This window comes from Acipenser ruthenus, chromosome 25 (assembly GCF_902713425.1).
Source record: "Acipenser ruthenus chromosome 25, fAciRut3.2 maternal haplotype, whole genome shotgun sequence".
NCBI classification, from domain to species: Eukaryota; Metazoa; Chordata; class Actinopteri; order Acipenseriformes; family Acipenseridae; genus Acipenser; species Acipenser ruthenus.
In genome coordinates, this window is record NC_081213.1 from 10,594,719 (window position 1) to 10,611,656 (window position 16,938).

At 42.2% G+C, this 16,938-nt stretch overlaps 1 protein-coding gene across 2 annotated transcripts in view; it reads left to right on the forward strand.

The window, feature by feature from the left end:
- The first annotated feature begins 1,806 nt into the window (after positions 1 to 1,806).
- Positions 1,807 to 16,938, forward strand: part of LOC117414096 (serine incorporator 1-like) — a 29,830-nt gene continuing 14,698 nt past the window's right edge. Inside the window, exons 1-2 of one of the 2 annotated variants that reach the window (XM_034023775.3) lie at positions 1,807 to 2,048; positions 16,395 to 16,556. In XM_034023775.3, coding sequence (XP_033879666.1) covers positions 2,010 to 2,048; positions 16,395 to 16,556 — 201 coding nt within the window. In that variant the 5' untranslated portion in view covers positions 1,807 to 2,009. Of the gene's footprint in view, positions 2,049 to 6,493; positions 6,659 to 16,394; positions 16,557 to 16,938 lie in introns of those variants that run through there. The other variant, XM_058999543.1, reaches the window with a different exon arrangement.

The following is a 16,938-nucleotide window of genomic DNA, read 5'->3' on the forward strand; positions in this document are numbered from 1 at the left end:
GATTCAATTCTTTTAGCCTGTCTGCATGCCTTTTAAACCTGGGATAATTCTGGTTGCTCTTCTTTGCACTTTCTAGATCAACAATATCTTTTTTGTAACGAGGTGACCAGAACTGAACACAATATTCTAGGTGAGGTCTTACTAATGCATTGTAGAGTTTTAACATTACTTCCCTTGATTTAAATTCAACACTTCTCACAATATATCTGAGCATCTTGTTGGCCTTTTTTTATAGCTTCCCCACATTGTCTAGATGAAGACATTTGTGAGTCAACATAAACTCCTAGGTCTTTTTCATAGTTCCCTTCTTCAATTTCATTATCTCCCATATGATATTTATAATGCACATTTTTATTTCCTGCATGCAATACTTTACACCTTTCTCGATTAAATTTCATTTGCCATGTGTCTGCCCAGTTCTGAATGCTGTCTAGATCATTTTGAATGACCTTTGCTGCTGCAACAGTATTTGCCACTCCTCCTAATTTTGTGTCGTCTGCAATGTTGCATCCTCAAAAAAGTCAAGTAGGTTAGTTAGACACGATCTCTCTTTACTAAAACCATGCTGGCTGTCTCCCAGGATATTGTTACCATATAGGTAATTTTCCATTTTGGATCTTATTATAGTTTCCATAAGTTTACATATAATAGAAGTCAGGCTTATTGGTCTGTAGTTACCTGGTTCGGTTTTGTCTCCCTTTTTGTGGATCGGTATTACGTTTGCTATTTTCCAGTGTGTCGGTACAACCCCTGTGTCAAGAGACTGTTGCATGATCTTGGTTAGCGGTTTGTAAATAACTTTTCATTTCTTTGAGTACTATTGGGAGGATCTCATCTGGCCCAGGGGATTTGTTTATTTTAAGAGCTCCTAGTCCCTTTAACACTTCTGCCTCTGTTATGCTAAAGTTATTTAAAACTGGATAGGAACAGGTCGACATGTGGGGCATGATGCCCGTGTCCTCTTTTGTAAAAACCTGTGAAAAGTAATCATTTAATATATTTGCTATTTTTTTTTCTTCATCTATGATTTTGCCATTTGTGTCTCTTATACATTTAACCTCCTCTTTGGATGTTCTCTTGCTGTTATAATATTGGAAAAACATTTTAGAATTGGTTTTAGCCCCCTTAGCAAGATTGACTTCTATCTCTTGGCCTTTCTAACTTCCTTTTTGACTAGTGTTTGCAGTTCAAGTACTCTTTCTGTGTGCTTTGTTTTTGGTCCCTTTTAAACGCTCTGTAAAGTGCCTTTTTTCGCTGAATATTTTTTTAATTGATCTGTTAAACCATTTTGGCCATTTTGTTTTAGATTTAGATTTGTCTGCTTTTGGGATGTAATTGTTTTGCGCCTCTAGTACTACATTTTTTAAAAACAGCCATCCACAGAAAAAGGATGGCTGTTTTTAAAAAATATCTAGATTTTCCATTGTACTGTACTTGTAAACATATACCAATCGTTTTCTAACGTATTTTTAAAAATAAGTGTACATGAAATATATAAGAAGTATATAAATGAAAGACACAAAGCTAATCAATCAACTACAAGAGCTACCTCAGTATTTCACAATTTGATAACGAATTCGCTTATTCACTGTGTTAGGCTATTTTGACAGTAGTACAAGATCGTATTTTACAGTATGAAGACTATTCACTAATTCACTATTTTCAATATGTCACGTCTTTTTATGTGTAATTCAGATAGTAGTTATTATTATTATTATTATTATTATTATTATTATTATTATTATTATTATTATTATTATTATTATTATTATTATTCCCACGCAGTAGACCTACCCCTATCGGTCTGCGTGTTGAACTCACTCGGGCGGAGTTTCTTCCAACTCCGAAAGCTTCCGATAATTTTCAGACAGAGCCGAAGGAAGCAGGAAACGGACCCCACAGAAAACACAAACACAGCATACGGTTGTTGTACTGTAGGACTAGTATCGCCGTGCGTGGTTTTCATCTCCGTTGTTTTATTTTTGTTTCGGGAGTTTTGAAACTTCGTCATGGGAGCCTGCCTGGCGCTCTGTTCAGCGGTCAGCTGCGTAAGTTTGTAAACTTGTTTTCTGTTTAATCAAGTTAAACTGTGTTAAAGTTCAGTGGAGTTTTACCCGTGTTAAGAAATGTAAAAAGCTTTTGTTTTTCTATTTTTCTTTTAAATTGTACTTGTTCGTACTTTATATCGCTAATTAAAAAACGAAAAACAAACATAAAAATATGAATGTTAGCAAATTTAAGTTCCTTATTTTCATTACACCTATTGCCGTGCCGATACTAGGGGTGCGTTTGTATTAGCGTGGTTTAGTTTAGGGGAATTTAATATCTATCTATCTATCTATCATATATATAAATAAATAAATATAATTACAGCCTTGTTATGTTTAGTGAGAAGTGTAAATGCTTCATAATTATCGGCAGTGTATTAATTCCGAGTTTGCGGTTAACACCCGTGATACTGTTTAGTTGACGTCAGTGTTACAACTTTGAAAAAAATGCTTGGACAAAAAAAAAAAAAAAAACACACACTGAGAAATGATAAATGCAACACACACGTAGTGTTACCAGATTTCCAAAGTTAAAATATTTTCTTCTTCAATCCATCGACGCTGTAGCATCTCTGAAGCAGTTAAAATAACTGTATATTGTAACACAATCATAATTCAAACGTTAAAGGTATTGCAGATCTATTCTATCTATCGTTATTATTATTTATTTCTTAGCAGACGCCCTTATCCAGGGCGTCTTACAATTGTTACAAGATATCACATTATTTTTAAATACAATTACCCATTTATACAGTTGGGTTTTTACTGGAGCAATCTAGGTAAAGTACCTTGCTCAAGGGTACAGCAGCAGTGTCCCCCACCTGGGATTGAACCCACGACCCTCCGGTCAAGAGTCCAGAGCCCTAACCACTACTCCACACTGCTGCCCCATTATTAAATCAATTATAAAAATAGCTGGATATGAAAGTATACCATGGTATGCTGTAGTATGTATTGCGATAACCCGTGCTATACCATGGTAATACTATGGGATGCACTATGGTACATGTTTCTGTACCATGGTACAATGTATAACATGCACCATAGAATACCTTGAATACCATAGGTGCTACCATGGTACACACAGTACATTTCCAAGATTTGCCATGGTACAGTGTGAAGTACTGGGTACAATGTGGGTATCATAGCATGCCATAAATGGGCAGCAGTGTGGAGTAGTGGTTAGGGCTCTGGACTCTGGACCGGAGGGTCGTGGGTTCAATCCCCAGTGGGGGACACTGCTGTGTACCCTTGAGCAAGGTACTTTACCTAGATTGCTCCAGTAAAAACCCAATTGTATAATGGGTAATTGTATGTAAAATAATGTGATATCTGTATAATGTGAAATAATGTATAATGTGATATCATGTAACAATTGTACGTCGCCCTGGATAAGGGCGTCTGCTAAGAAATAAATAATAATAATAATAATAATAAATAATAATAATAAATACTAATACTATAGTTGTAAAGACTTCATGAATCATTTTAACAAAAAAGTTACTGACATTATCATCTAAGGAATATCGCCAAATTGAGAAGTATGTTTACCCACTCAGATACTGAGAGACTGATGCATGCTTTTGTATCTTCTAGAATTGGTTGTGCTCTATTCTCTGGTACTCATAGCCATGTTATAACTCGACTGCAACTTATACAAAATGCTGCAGCTAGAATTTTAACTGGGACATATTTAAATGATATTTTAATCCCATATATTCCTAGACGCCACTCAGATCACAGAACGCCAGGTTACTTACAGTTATAGGGCCCCAAAACTCTGGAATGATCTGCCTAGCTCTGTAAGGGAAGCCCCAAGTGTCACTGCTTTTACAACAAGATGAAAAACACACTTTTATAATGTAGCGTGTTTTGTGCTAAAATGATGTTCCTTTTATTCTCTGCCTTGTTTTACTGTTCTATGTGTTTCTTTTGTTTGTATTGCTTTTCTTGCATTCTTTTAATATTTGTTAAAGTTTTTATTCATGTGAAGCTTTGTGGCAATTTGTATTGTGAAAGGTGCTATATTAAAAATAGATTTAGGCTATTATTATTATAATTGTAACCATGGTAACCGTGGTATCTTGTAGTACTCCTAAGCTCTACTATAATTTTAAAGCCTGCTGTATACCAATTTCCTATCAATGTATTGCGACACAGCGTACTTGGCTATGTATACTATTATGAGTAACTGCATCTTTTGAAAAAGTACCCTTAGCCAACAGAATCATGTTTATAGAGCATGAAGTTGCAGTCAGGCCATGCATTCTATATTGAAGTAACTGTACATATGGTCAGCACAAGGGCACTAAACTTCTGACATGCTACACTGATAGCACTGTATTGAGATGAAGATGCAGCTCCTCTTCACATTGGTGTAATGGTATGATGATCGTTGTAAGGTCCAGTATGATAGAATTTATTGTACTAAATATGATCGTCTAGAACCATGATAATGTATCTAATCAAAAGCATAATGCATTGCCCTGTTATAACTTGCGGAGCACACTGGTACAGTTTGGTACTCGATTTAACAAATGTACTGTTTCTGACCTGCACACACTTATTGTAAAACCTGCTGGCCACGGCACAACGGGTCGATTTGTAACCCAGATGAAAAGAGTGGCAAGGCAGCCTCGGATCTGATGCGTTTGACAGAAGGCTCGCTGCTTCTATATGGGAGACTTCCCAGACTACTGGTGTTTCGAGATCGTAAGAAAGGTTACGCAATGAGCCTGTGAAGGCTCATCCCTTCTAGCGTACTATTCGCCCTGCTAAGGGATTTCATTGTTTTAAAGTGTTCCCAGTTTTAGATCCTACTACTAAACATTAGGAACATTCTAAAAACAGTTTGAAATGACCATTCAGTGCATATTTCCTCCCTCCATTAACTCTGATGAGATTAGAGGAGGTAATCACTGAGAAATGGCCCTGTGTCCCTCCAGAATACTTTAAACACCTTGCACACTCCCAGCCATGTCGAACCAGTGCCGTCCTGCACCCTATTCACAGCCACGTCAAATCAGTGCTGTCCTGCACCCTATTCACAGCTCAGCACGTCAAATCAGTGCTGTCCTGCACCCTATTCACAGCCACGTGGAATCAGTGCCGTCCTGCACCCTATTCACAGCTCAGCCATGTGGAATCAGTGCCGTCCTACACCCTATTCACAGCCACGTCAAATCAGTGCTGTCCTGCACCCTATTCACAGCTCAGCCACGTCAAATCAGTGCTGTCCTGCACCCTATTCACAGCCACATGGAATTAGTGCCGTACTGCCCCCTATTCACAGCTCACAGCCACGTGGAATCAGTGCCGTCCTGCACCCTATTCACAGCCACGTCAAATCAGTGCTGTCCTGCACCCAATTCACAGCCACGTGGAATCAGTGCCATACTGCCCCCTATTCACAGCTCACAGCCATGTGGAATCAGTGACGTCCTGCACCCTATTCACAGCCACGTCAAATCAGTACTGTCCTGCACCCTAGTCACAGCTCAGCCATGTGGAATCAGTGCCGTCCTGCAGCCTATTCACACCTCACAGCCACGTGGAATCGGTGCCGTCCTGCATCCTATTCACAGCCACGCAGAATCAGTGCCGTCCAGCACCCTATTCACAGCACACAGCCACGTGGAATTAGTGCCGTCCTGCATCCTATTCACAGCCACGCAGAATCAGTGCCGTCCAGCACCCTATTCACAGCACACAGCCACGTGGAATCAGTGCCGCCCTGCATCCTATTCACAGCTCACAGCCACGTGGAATCAGTGCCGTCCTGCATCCTATTCACAGCTCACAGTTACGTGGAGTTAGTGCCGTTCTGCATCCTATTCACAGCTCACAGCCACGTGGAATCAGTCCCGTCCTGCACCCTATTCACAGCTCACAGCCACGTGGAGTTAGTGCCGTTCTGCATCCTATTCACAGCCACGCAGAATCAGTGCCGTCCTGCACCCTATTCACCGCACACAGCCACATGGAATCAGTGCCATCCTGCATCCTATTCACAGCTCACAGCCCGCAGAATCAGTGCCGTTCTGCACCCTATTCACCGCACACAGCCACGTGGAATCAGTGTCGTCCTGCATCCTATTCACAGCCACGTGAAATCAGTGCCGTCCTGTCCCCTACTCAGTGTTTTCTGTCCTAGTCCTGTATTAAAGCTAAGGACAGAAGGCAGGGTGAGGCACAGGTTGCTTATGACATCATTAACAAGTTATAACCAGTTTGAAAGTGTTTTTTTTGCACTGTACAGCACAATTCCATTAGACTGATTAAATGTCACCCAACAATGCGCATTCCTGACACTCCCATTGCATAGCAGTTTGCACGTGACAATGTCTGTTGTGCCCTCTCTGCTACATTGGGAGTGTGTTCTTGTCACACGGCTGGCTGAGTGGTGCCGTCAGATCCAGGAAATGAATACACAGAGAGACAGTGGTGATGAGTGAAACTGAGTCGCGGCAGCGCTCAGTGTTTAATAAACAAATAAATAAAAAGTTTGAACAAAACAGAAGACAGGACACGGCACTTGAGGTCAAAATAAATAGACAAACAAAACGGATTAACACTTAAACAAATGGTGGATGAACAGACAAACAAACACAGTGAGTCAAACAAACTTATATGTACTTTTTCCTTAGTTTTACTTTTTAGTTTCTCCTTCTCCACACTCGTTCTCCACTCACCGAACACACAACCCTGAGTAAATGAAACGTGCATCTATCTATACTGTTGTGCCGGGATTCAATTACTAATTAATTAGTCACTTGAATCCCAGCACGTGAATTAATTATGTGCAACCTTGTGCTCGCATATTAATTACTTTAAATGCACATGAAGTGATGTGCAATCCTCGTGCTTAAATACAACTATACATTTTAAATAACTCGTGCTGCACACACCCATTTATATCCCGTGCAGCCAACTCTATACACCAACATTAACACATGCAACATACAACACAGAAATGCACACAGGGGCGGGGCACATTGCCACAGTTCTTTTTAATATTGTCATGATGTAAACAGTTCTGTTTTCACCTTAGATAAACTTTTGTTTTCCAACAGGTTGGATCATTTGACAGCACAGATTCATGTTAAATTGTGATCCATAGTGTGTGCTACGTAAATTAAACCTCTCTATCTTTTCGGTCTGCTTAGCTTATTCTAACATTAGTATCTGCCTTCTGGTGTGTCTTATTAGCACATTCCTACACTCGGATATATAACAGAATTAAAACATGGTCCCAGGTGTGTCTTATTAGCACATTCCTACACTCGGATATATAACAGACAGGTGCAATCTGAAATTGTTAAAGAAGACAGTTTGAGGTGTTATACAAGTTGTTGCATCTCGACACAGAAAGAAGGCAAAGAGACAAATCTGGACCCTCCTCCTGAGAGGGTTATAGGCAAGGATCCGGACCCTCCTGAGAGGGTTATAGGCAAGGATCGGGACCCTCCTCCTGAGAGGGTTATAGGCAAGGATCCGGACCCTCCTGAGAGGGTTATAGGCAAGGATCGGGACCCTCCTGAGAGGGTTATAGGCAAGGATCCGGACCCTCCTTCTGAGAGGGTTATAGGCAAGGATCCGGACCCTCCTTCTGAGAGGGTTATAGGCAAGGATCCGGACCCTCCTGAGAGGGTTATAGGCAAGGATCCGGACCCTCCTTCTGAGAGGGTTATAGGCAAGGATCCGGACCCTCCTTCTGAGAGGGTTATAGGCAAGGATCCGGACCCTCCTGAGAGGGTTATAGGCAAGGATCCGGACCCTCCTGAGAGGGTTATAGGCAAGGATCGGGACCCTCCTGAGAGGGTTATAGGCAAGGATCGGGACCCTCCTTCTGAGAGGGTTATAGGCAAGGATCGGGACCCTCCTTCTGAGAGGGTTATAGGCAAGGATCCGGACCCTCCTTAGAGGGTTATAGGCAAGGATCCGGACCCTCCTGAGAGGGTTATAGGCAAGGATCCGGACCCTCCTGAGAGGGTTATAGGCAAGGATCGGGACCCTCCTTCTGAGAGGGTTATAGGCAAGGATCCGGACCCTCCTCCTGAGAGGGTTATAGGCAAGGATCCGGACCCTCCTGAGAGGGTTATAGGCAAGGATCCGGACCCTCCTTAGAGGGTTATAGGCAAGGATCCGGACCCTCCTGAGAGGGTTATAGGCAAGGATCGGGACCCTCCTGAGAGGGTTATAGGCAAGGATCGGGACCCTCCTTCTGAGAGGGTTATAGGCAAGGATCCGGACCCTCCTTAGAGGGTTATAGGCAAGGATCCGGACCCTCCTGAGAGGGTTATAGGCAAGGATCCGGACCCTCCTGAGAGGGTTATAGGCAAGGATCGGGACCCTCCTTCTGAGAGGGTTATAGGCAAGGATCCGGACCCTCCTCCTGAGAGGGTTATAGGCAAGGATCCGGACCCTCCTGAGAGGGTTATAGGCAAGGATCCGGACCCTCCTCCTGAGAGGGTTATACTATAGGCATGTGGGTTCAATCCCAAGTGGAGCACACTGCTGCTGTACCCTTCAGCAAGGTACCTTACCTAGATTGCTCCAGTAAAAACTCAACTGTATAAATGGATAAGTGTATGTAAAAATAACAATTATAAGTTTCCCTGGATAAGGGCGTCTGCTAAGAAATATATAATAATAACAACAATACTGGGGAGTTGGTTCCAGACCCTCACAATTCTGTGTCGTCTGCAAATTTAACAAGTTTGCTTACTGTACCAGAATCTAAGTCATTAATGTAGATTATGAATAGCAGAAGACCTAATACTGATCCCTGTGGTACTCCACTGGTTACCTCGCTCCATTTTTAGGTTTCTCCTCTAATCAGTACTTTCTGTTTTCTACATGTTAACCACTCCCTAATCCATGTGCATGCATTTCCTTGAATCCCTACTGTGTTCAGTTTGAGAATTAATCTTTTATGTGGGACTTTGTCAAAAGCTTTCTGGAAATCTAAATAAACCATGTTGTATGCTTAGTGTTCCCCCCCATGGCCCCCAAGCAAAATGACTAAGTCAGGCTTCTCTCTAGCGCTGTGTTTAAGTGAGCAAAGCCATACGCAGCTACGCTGTCTCACACTAACCTGAGCAATCACAGAGAGGGACGGCTTTTCACTTGTAGCTACAGCTAACTTCAATGCTGTTTGCTTGCTTTAGCCCTTTGCGGTCCTATGTCGGAGAAAACCATTCAATGGCCGAGTGGGAGCGACAGGAGCCGAGACAAGCTGAAAAAAATAAAAAAGGGCCTATGTCATGAATAGTCATACTTGCCCCTGGCATCTGATAATGGAGGCCATAAGGAAACAAGCTGGCTGTGACTGCATCAGCGCTCGGAGAATATCACAGACATTTGCAGAGCTTTTTTCAGATGTTATAGTAGTAAAATAATGACTTGGATCGCATTATTGAGGCGTTTGGTGATAAAACGAGTGATCAGGAGATGATTGATCGGTATGTACGACTATTATTATTATTATTATTATTATTATTATTATTTATTTCTTAGCATATGTGAAAGCTATAGCGAACGAAAGGGTGGGGCGGGGCTGGAGATGCCTAGTGAGTGCTTTGTTGATATGCAGGGCCTTTTAAACCCGTTTGACTGTGGGGAAAAAAAATACTTTTAAACAGCGCATCTAAAATTAACTGCGCGTGTGAAAATAAATTGGACCTGACGCGCACTTAATAAATTGACTGCAAAGGGTTAGACATCATGAAGACGTCTGTCCAAGTGAGGAATAACTTCAGTAAAGTACAATATAAAACGTGCAATTTAATAGTAAAAAATCAAGCAAGTAATTTAAATGACCTAACATGTAAAATAAAGAAATAAATAAACACAGAAACGCACAGATACAAATAATAAAAATCAAGTGAGAAAAATAGTGACAAGTGCCTCCTTCTCACTTCTGGATCAGATTATCTAATAAAAAAATCACTGGCATTGATGATACACACACACTGTCCTCATAGGGGATGAACTCAATCACTGGCATTGACGATACACACACACTGTCCTCATAGGGGATGAACTCAATCGCTGGCATTGACGATACGCACACACTGTCCTCATAGGGGATGAACTCAATCACTGGCATTGACGATACACACACACTGTCCTCATAGAGGATGAACTCAATCACTGGCATTGACGATACGCACACACTGTCCTCATAGGGGATGAACTCAATCACTGGCATTGACGATACACACACACTGTCCTCATAGAGGATGAACTCAATCACTGGCATTGACGATACGCACACACTGTCCTCATAGAGGATGAACTCAATCACTGGCATTGACGATACGCACACACTGTCCTCATAGGGGATGAACTCAATCACTGGCATTGACGATACACACACACTGTCCTCATAGAGGATGAACTCAATCACTGGCATTGACGATACGCACACACTGTCCTCATAGGGGATGAACTCAATCATTCGAGTGATAAGCAAAACAAAAGCCTAATGAAATCAAAACATCTATAGCACCTGTGAGAATATTTCTTAGAAATAAAAGACTGCCCTTTATTACTGTAAGTTAAGAATTAGGAAAATAAAATAATTAGCCAAAAGGAAAATGAATAATAAATGTGTAAAATCAGACTATAACAGTGGCAGCTTGAGTGGTCCCACCCACCTCGCAGTACACAAGATACTGGACCGTCATTTTGCTCGAGTGGTCCGCACCACTCCACAGTGCACAGGACAGTGTGTGGTAACTGCTCGAGTGGTCCGCACCACTCCACAGTGCACAGGACAATGTGTGGTAACTGCTCGAGTGGTCCGCACCACTCCACGGTGCACAGGGCAGTGTATGGTAACTGCTCGAGTGGTCCGCACCACTCCACAGTGTATGGTAACTGCTCGAGTGGTCCGCACCACTCTACAGTGCACAGGACAGTGTGTGGTAACTGCTCAAGTGGTCCGAAGCTCTTTATTATTAGAAATAAACACTGGAAGGGGCTGGAGCCTCCCCAAAATTTACCTTAGCCCCCCCCCCCCCCCCTTCATGGCCCCCAAGCGAAATGACTAAGTCAGGCTTCTCTCTAGCGCTGTGTTTAAGTGAGCAAAGCCATACGCAGCTACGCTGTCTCACACTAACCTGAGCAATCACCGAGAGGGACGGCTTTTCACTTGTAGCTACTGCTAACTTCAGTGTTGTTACTGGTAAAATATTTGTATGTTTTCATCAAAGTTATACCTGCTTAAAACCATAACATATTGCCATTTCCGTGTTGACAGCATCAACAGAAAACGAGATGCACATGTAGGACAAGTGTTTCATCAATGAAAATTATTAGGCGTTTTCTTTTTACTCTACATCCCGTCCCCCCATAGCGCGGACCAGGGAAAACAATCGCAGGGCCAATTCAGTTTTAAGCAAGCCTATTGTAATAAAACAGTACATAAAGATATTTGTGTTTTAAAATGTAAAAAAGAGCCTGAAACTGAATGGTGTGCAACAGGTGTTGCTTTATCAAAGTGGAGTGTAATGGGGTACTTAATACAGAATTATCTCAAAATGCAAGAGACCTAGTTGCCAAACCCCTTTTCCCCCCCAATAGTACAACTGATAACATTACTATCATAGAAAAACTGCCAATTTTATTTAAAAACTATGTCAATATTGAAGCAGGTTCTATATTTATAGTCTACTGGTTACTTTAAAGTTTAACGTGAACAACAATACTACGACTACGACGATGCTACAAATACTACTAATAATAATGAGCTTGTCATGTGAATGTGAGTCGTATCCCACAAACATCACTTAAATGACTTCAAAAGAAATGAAATGTTTGTTTTGTAAAACAAACAAACATGAAAATGACCATGTACAGCATTTACATTGATAAAGAATGTATTAATAAAGAATATTAAACCGCTGTCTACAAAGTATTTGTTTAGCTTTACTAGCCTACCTAAAGGATAGCTACGTTTTGAGTTCTACAGTTATTTACTGCTTCGGACACAACTTGCATGAAATGGAAGTGTTAGAAGATGACAAATGAAGAAACATTTGCTGTCACACCTGTTTGTTTTAGTTATCTACAGTATTTGCTAAGACCTGATACAGTTTTATACCAACTTTCGCGTGAAAGCAGCTTGCCTGTGTTCATCAGTCCCAGTGCCCGTTTACACGGCTTGCCTGTGTTCATCAGTCCCAGTGCCCGTTTACACGGCTTGCCTGTGTTGATCAGCCCCAGTGCCCGTTTACACGGCTTGCCTGTGTTGATCAGTCCCAGGGCCCGTTTACACAGCTTGCCTGTGTTGATCAGTCCCAGTGCCTGTTTACACGGCTTGCCTGTGTTGATCAGTCCCAGTGCCCATTTACACGGCTTGCCTGTGTTGATCAGTCCCAGTGCCTGTTTACACGGCTTGTCTGTGTTGATCAGTCCCAGTGCCCATTTACACACACCATGTTCCTCTGTGTGCTGCTTTCAAGACAATCCAGCATGACAATTTCACTTTCTTCTTCTTCTCCTTCTCTTAAAATGCATGCAGCACGCGTTCAAGTGTCTGCTGTTTACACTGGTCCGCTTATCTGACTCAGAAAATGATTCAGATGTGTTTTACGCATGCCCACACAAAGTGGGGTACAGCCCTCTCTTTTTTTTGTTCTGTCCCCTCATCTGGGAAGGTCTGGCGCCGCCACTGAATACTGGCCTTTATTACTGTAAGTTAAGTATTAGGAAAAGAAAACAATTATGCTAAAGCAGTACCCAAGACCCTGTACCGTGGTTATGCTGGAGTGGTCTGGACCACTGTGACGTCGGACCGCTGAGTGGTCCAGCCCACAGGCCACAGAATGCTCCAGTCCCTTCTCCGAAGCTGCTTTGCAGTGCGAGTCTAAAAGCATTCCCTACTACTGCAGCTCCTCCCTGCAGCTCTGTCGATTCTCCCCTGTTTGATAATGTGCTTGTTTTACTGTTTTAGAACTCACACAACATTATACAGAACAGTACTACAGCAGTGAGGCAAACGCATCACAAGACACGTGGATTTCTTTAAATAAATAGGAGTACTGGACTTGTGTTAATAAGTAACTTTGGATGAGACGTAAAACCGAGGTCCTGTAAGTGACTCTACAGCAGCAGTTGTTGGTGCATAGTTCACCTCCTAGTCTCTGCTAAATGACTTATTATTATTATTATTATTATTATTATTATTATTATTATATTAAGTGATACTTCCAGGGGTAACACATTCACTGCTTAACATCAGCAGCGTTGGGGTCAGTTCCTGTTTTTCAATTCCATTTCCTTTTAACCCTTTCCGGTCCATTTATTCACACACGCAGTTTATTTTAGACGCGCTGTTTAAAAGTATTTTTTTTCACAGTAAAACAGATTTAAAAGGCACTGCATATCAACAGGACACTCAGTACTGCATCTCCAGCACCGCCCCACCCCTTGTTCGCTATATTTTTCAAAAAACTCAATAATAGTACATACCGATAAATCATCTCTTGATCACTTGTTTTATCACCAAACTCCTCAATAATGCGATCCAAGTCGTTATTTTATTACTATAACATCTAAAAAAAGCTCTGCAAAATGTCTGATATTCTTTGAGCGCTGGATGCGGAAGCAGCTATCTTGTTTGTTTATGTCCATGTTATCTATGTGGTGTCGGGGCTATCAGTATTCATGAAATCCGCCCCTTTTTCTTTTTTTTGTTTCGGCTTCTCTCGGCTCCTATCGATCAAACTCGGCCTTTGAATGGTTTTCTCAGCTTTTTCCGGAGAAAAAACGACTAGAGACCTGTTTTTTGCTTCTTTTTGATGATGTCGGATAGGGTCCGACATAGGACCGCAAAGGGTTAAAAATCAATTCCTAATTTCCATTCCCATTTTAATCAGTTCCAACACACCATTGATCAAAATTACAACTAGCAATATTCTGTTCAAATGAGCTTCTCACAGTGGCAACACACTACTTTAATTGAAGTCACTGTTAGTCAATTAAATGGGCTTCAAATAAAAGCAGTTGAACAATCACAACCATTGTCTCTAAAATATCAATTCCTTCGAAGGAATTGGAATTGATTTTAAAAGGAAATGAAAAACCGGAATGGACCCCGACCTTGGACGTCAGTAGCACTGCTTGTTTTACGACAGCGCTTCCCAAACTGGGGTCCACAAAGGTTTCCCAAGGGCCCCAGGGATTCTGGAAACATATCTTTTGAATAACAACAACATGTACAGAAAAATGTTACTTCACTGTGGTGGTGAAACAGCCAGTATTCACAATCACTGAGTACGAAACAGCCAGTATTCACAATCACTGAGTACAGAACAGGCAGTATTCACAATCACTGAGTACGAAACAGCCGGTATTCACAATCACTGAGTACAGAACAGGCAGTATTCACATGCACTGAGTACAGAACAGGCAGTATTCACATGCACTGAGTACAGAACAGGCAGTATTCACATGCACTGAGTACAGAACAGGCAGTATTCACATGCACTGAGTACAGAACAGGCAGTATTCACATGCACTGAGTACAGAACAGGCAGTATTCACATTCACTGAGTACAGAACAGGCAGTATTCACATGCACTGAGTACAGAACAGGCAGTATTCACATGCACTGTGTTGGAAAACATGGAACAAGTATTGAATAGCAGTTTGCTACGCATGAGGAATGACGGCTGTATTCATGTTATTTTTCTGAAAAGTGATTTAACATTGGATAGAAAAAACTGTTAGTTCCAAAAATGCAAGCACTGCTGTGATAGATGAAAGCTGGCTATATACTCTGGGTATATAGATACTTGCACTGCATTGACTCCGAGCAAGCAAGAAATAATAGCAGCTTCACTGAGCAATGGATGGTAGCAGAGAGCTGAGAAAAACACCAAGTTAACGTATATTTAACTATACTTAAACAACTGCACATTGGAAGTAAATTGAAGGTAATATGGTAGAGAAGTTACCTTGAAGTTGTGACAACTGAAAAGGATTCTTTGTGTCAAAGCAAATGACTGGCCAGCAGCACAAGGCTGTACAAACAAGTCCTTTGACCTCCAGCCCGGACATGAAAGAAGCTTGCCCTTCGGGGAGTCCACTGGGGTGTAAAACTGATTAAACAGGTTTTTGCTTAGAATATACAGCTGGTTTATGAGGGGGTCATAAAGCTAGTCTTCAAGGGGACCAGAAGAGACCAGGCTCTAAGACTTCAGAGAGATCCAAAGAGATAATGCCACTGGAATCAAAGGGTCTCAAGAAGATGACAAAAACCAGATGTATGGACCTTTGTGGCACCAGGGGTCTGAAGAATGCACTGAGTTCAGAGGTCTTCACACTAGATCACACACACACACACACTCACACTAAATGAAATATATGGTAACAGGATAATGAGTTGTACCTTTTCTATTGGTTAAGTGTCAGAGAAAGAGGAGGAGAGAGACACCTATGCAGAAGGGTATATGCAACAATTGTAAGAACGAGTATTCTGTTTGTCCTGTACCTGGGACCAGACTCCCTGCATATTTCAATAAACCTAACAACTGATTGAAGAAAAGGACTCTGTGCAGTTTCTTGAACCTACTTACTCACCATCCTTTTTTTTAAGTTACATCACACTGAGTACAGAACAGGCAGTATTCACATGCACTGAGTACAGAACAGGCAGTATTCACATGCACTGAGTACAGAACAGCCAGTATTCACAATCACCGAGTACAGAACAGGCAGTATTCACAATCACTGAGTACAGAACAGGCAGTATTCACATGCACTGAGAACAGAACAGGCAGTATTCACAATCACTGAGTACAGAACAGGCAGTATTCACAATCACTGAGTACAGAACAGGCAGTATTCACATGCACTGAGAACAGAACAGGCAGTATTCACAATCACTGAGAACAGAACAGGCAGTATTCACAATCACTGAGTACAGAACAGGCAGTATTCACAATCACTGAGTACAGAACAGGCAGTATTCACAATCACTGAGTACAGAACAGGCAGTATTCACATGCACTGAGTACAGAACAGGCAGTATTCACAATCACTGAGAACAGAACAGGCAGTATTCACATGCACTGAGTACAGAACAGGCAGTATTCACATGCACTGAGTACAGAACAGGCAGTATTCACATGCACTGAGTACAGAACAGGCAGTATTCACATGCACTGAGTACAGAACAGGCAGTATTCACATGCACTGAGTACAGAACAGGCAGTATTCACAATCACTGAGTACAGAACAGGCAGTATTCACAATCACTGAGTACAGAACAGGCTGTATTCACATGCACTGAGTCTGTGTGACGGCTCCCTGACCCCCACCCCTCTTTCTCTCTAGGCATCGTGTCTGTGTGGCTCAGCACCATGCCTGCTGTGTGGATGTTGCCCCTCCAGTAATAACTCCACAGTGACTCGCCTCGTCTTCTCTTTCTTCCTGCTGCTGGGCACCATCGTGTCTGTCATCATGATCCTGCCTGGCATGGAGACACAGCTCAAGAAGGTACGCTGCCTCACTGTCCTGAGTGAGGCTGTGTGTCTGGAGATCATTGCTGAGTGAGGCTGTGTGTCTGGAGATCATTGCTGAGTGACGCTGTGTGTCTGGAGATCATTGCTGAGTGATGCTGTGGGTTTGGAGATCATTGCTGAGTGAGGCTGTGTGTCTGGAGATCATTGCTGAGTGAGGCTGTGGGTTTGGAGATCATTGCTGAGTGAGGCTGTGGGTTTGGAGATCATTGCTGAGTGATGCTGTGCATCTGGAGATCATTGCTGAGTGATGCTGTGCGTCTGGAGATCATTGCTGAGTGACGCTGTGCGTCTGGAGATCATTGCTGAGTGATGCTGTGGGTTTGGAATCATTGTTGAGTGATGCTGTGGGTTTGGAG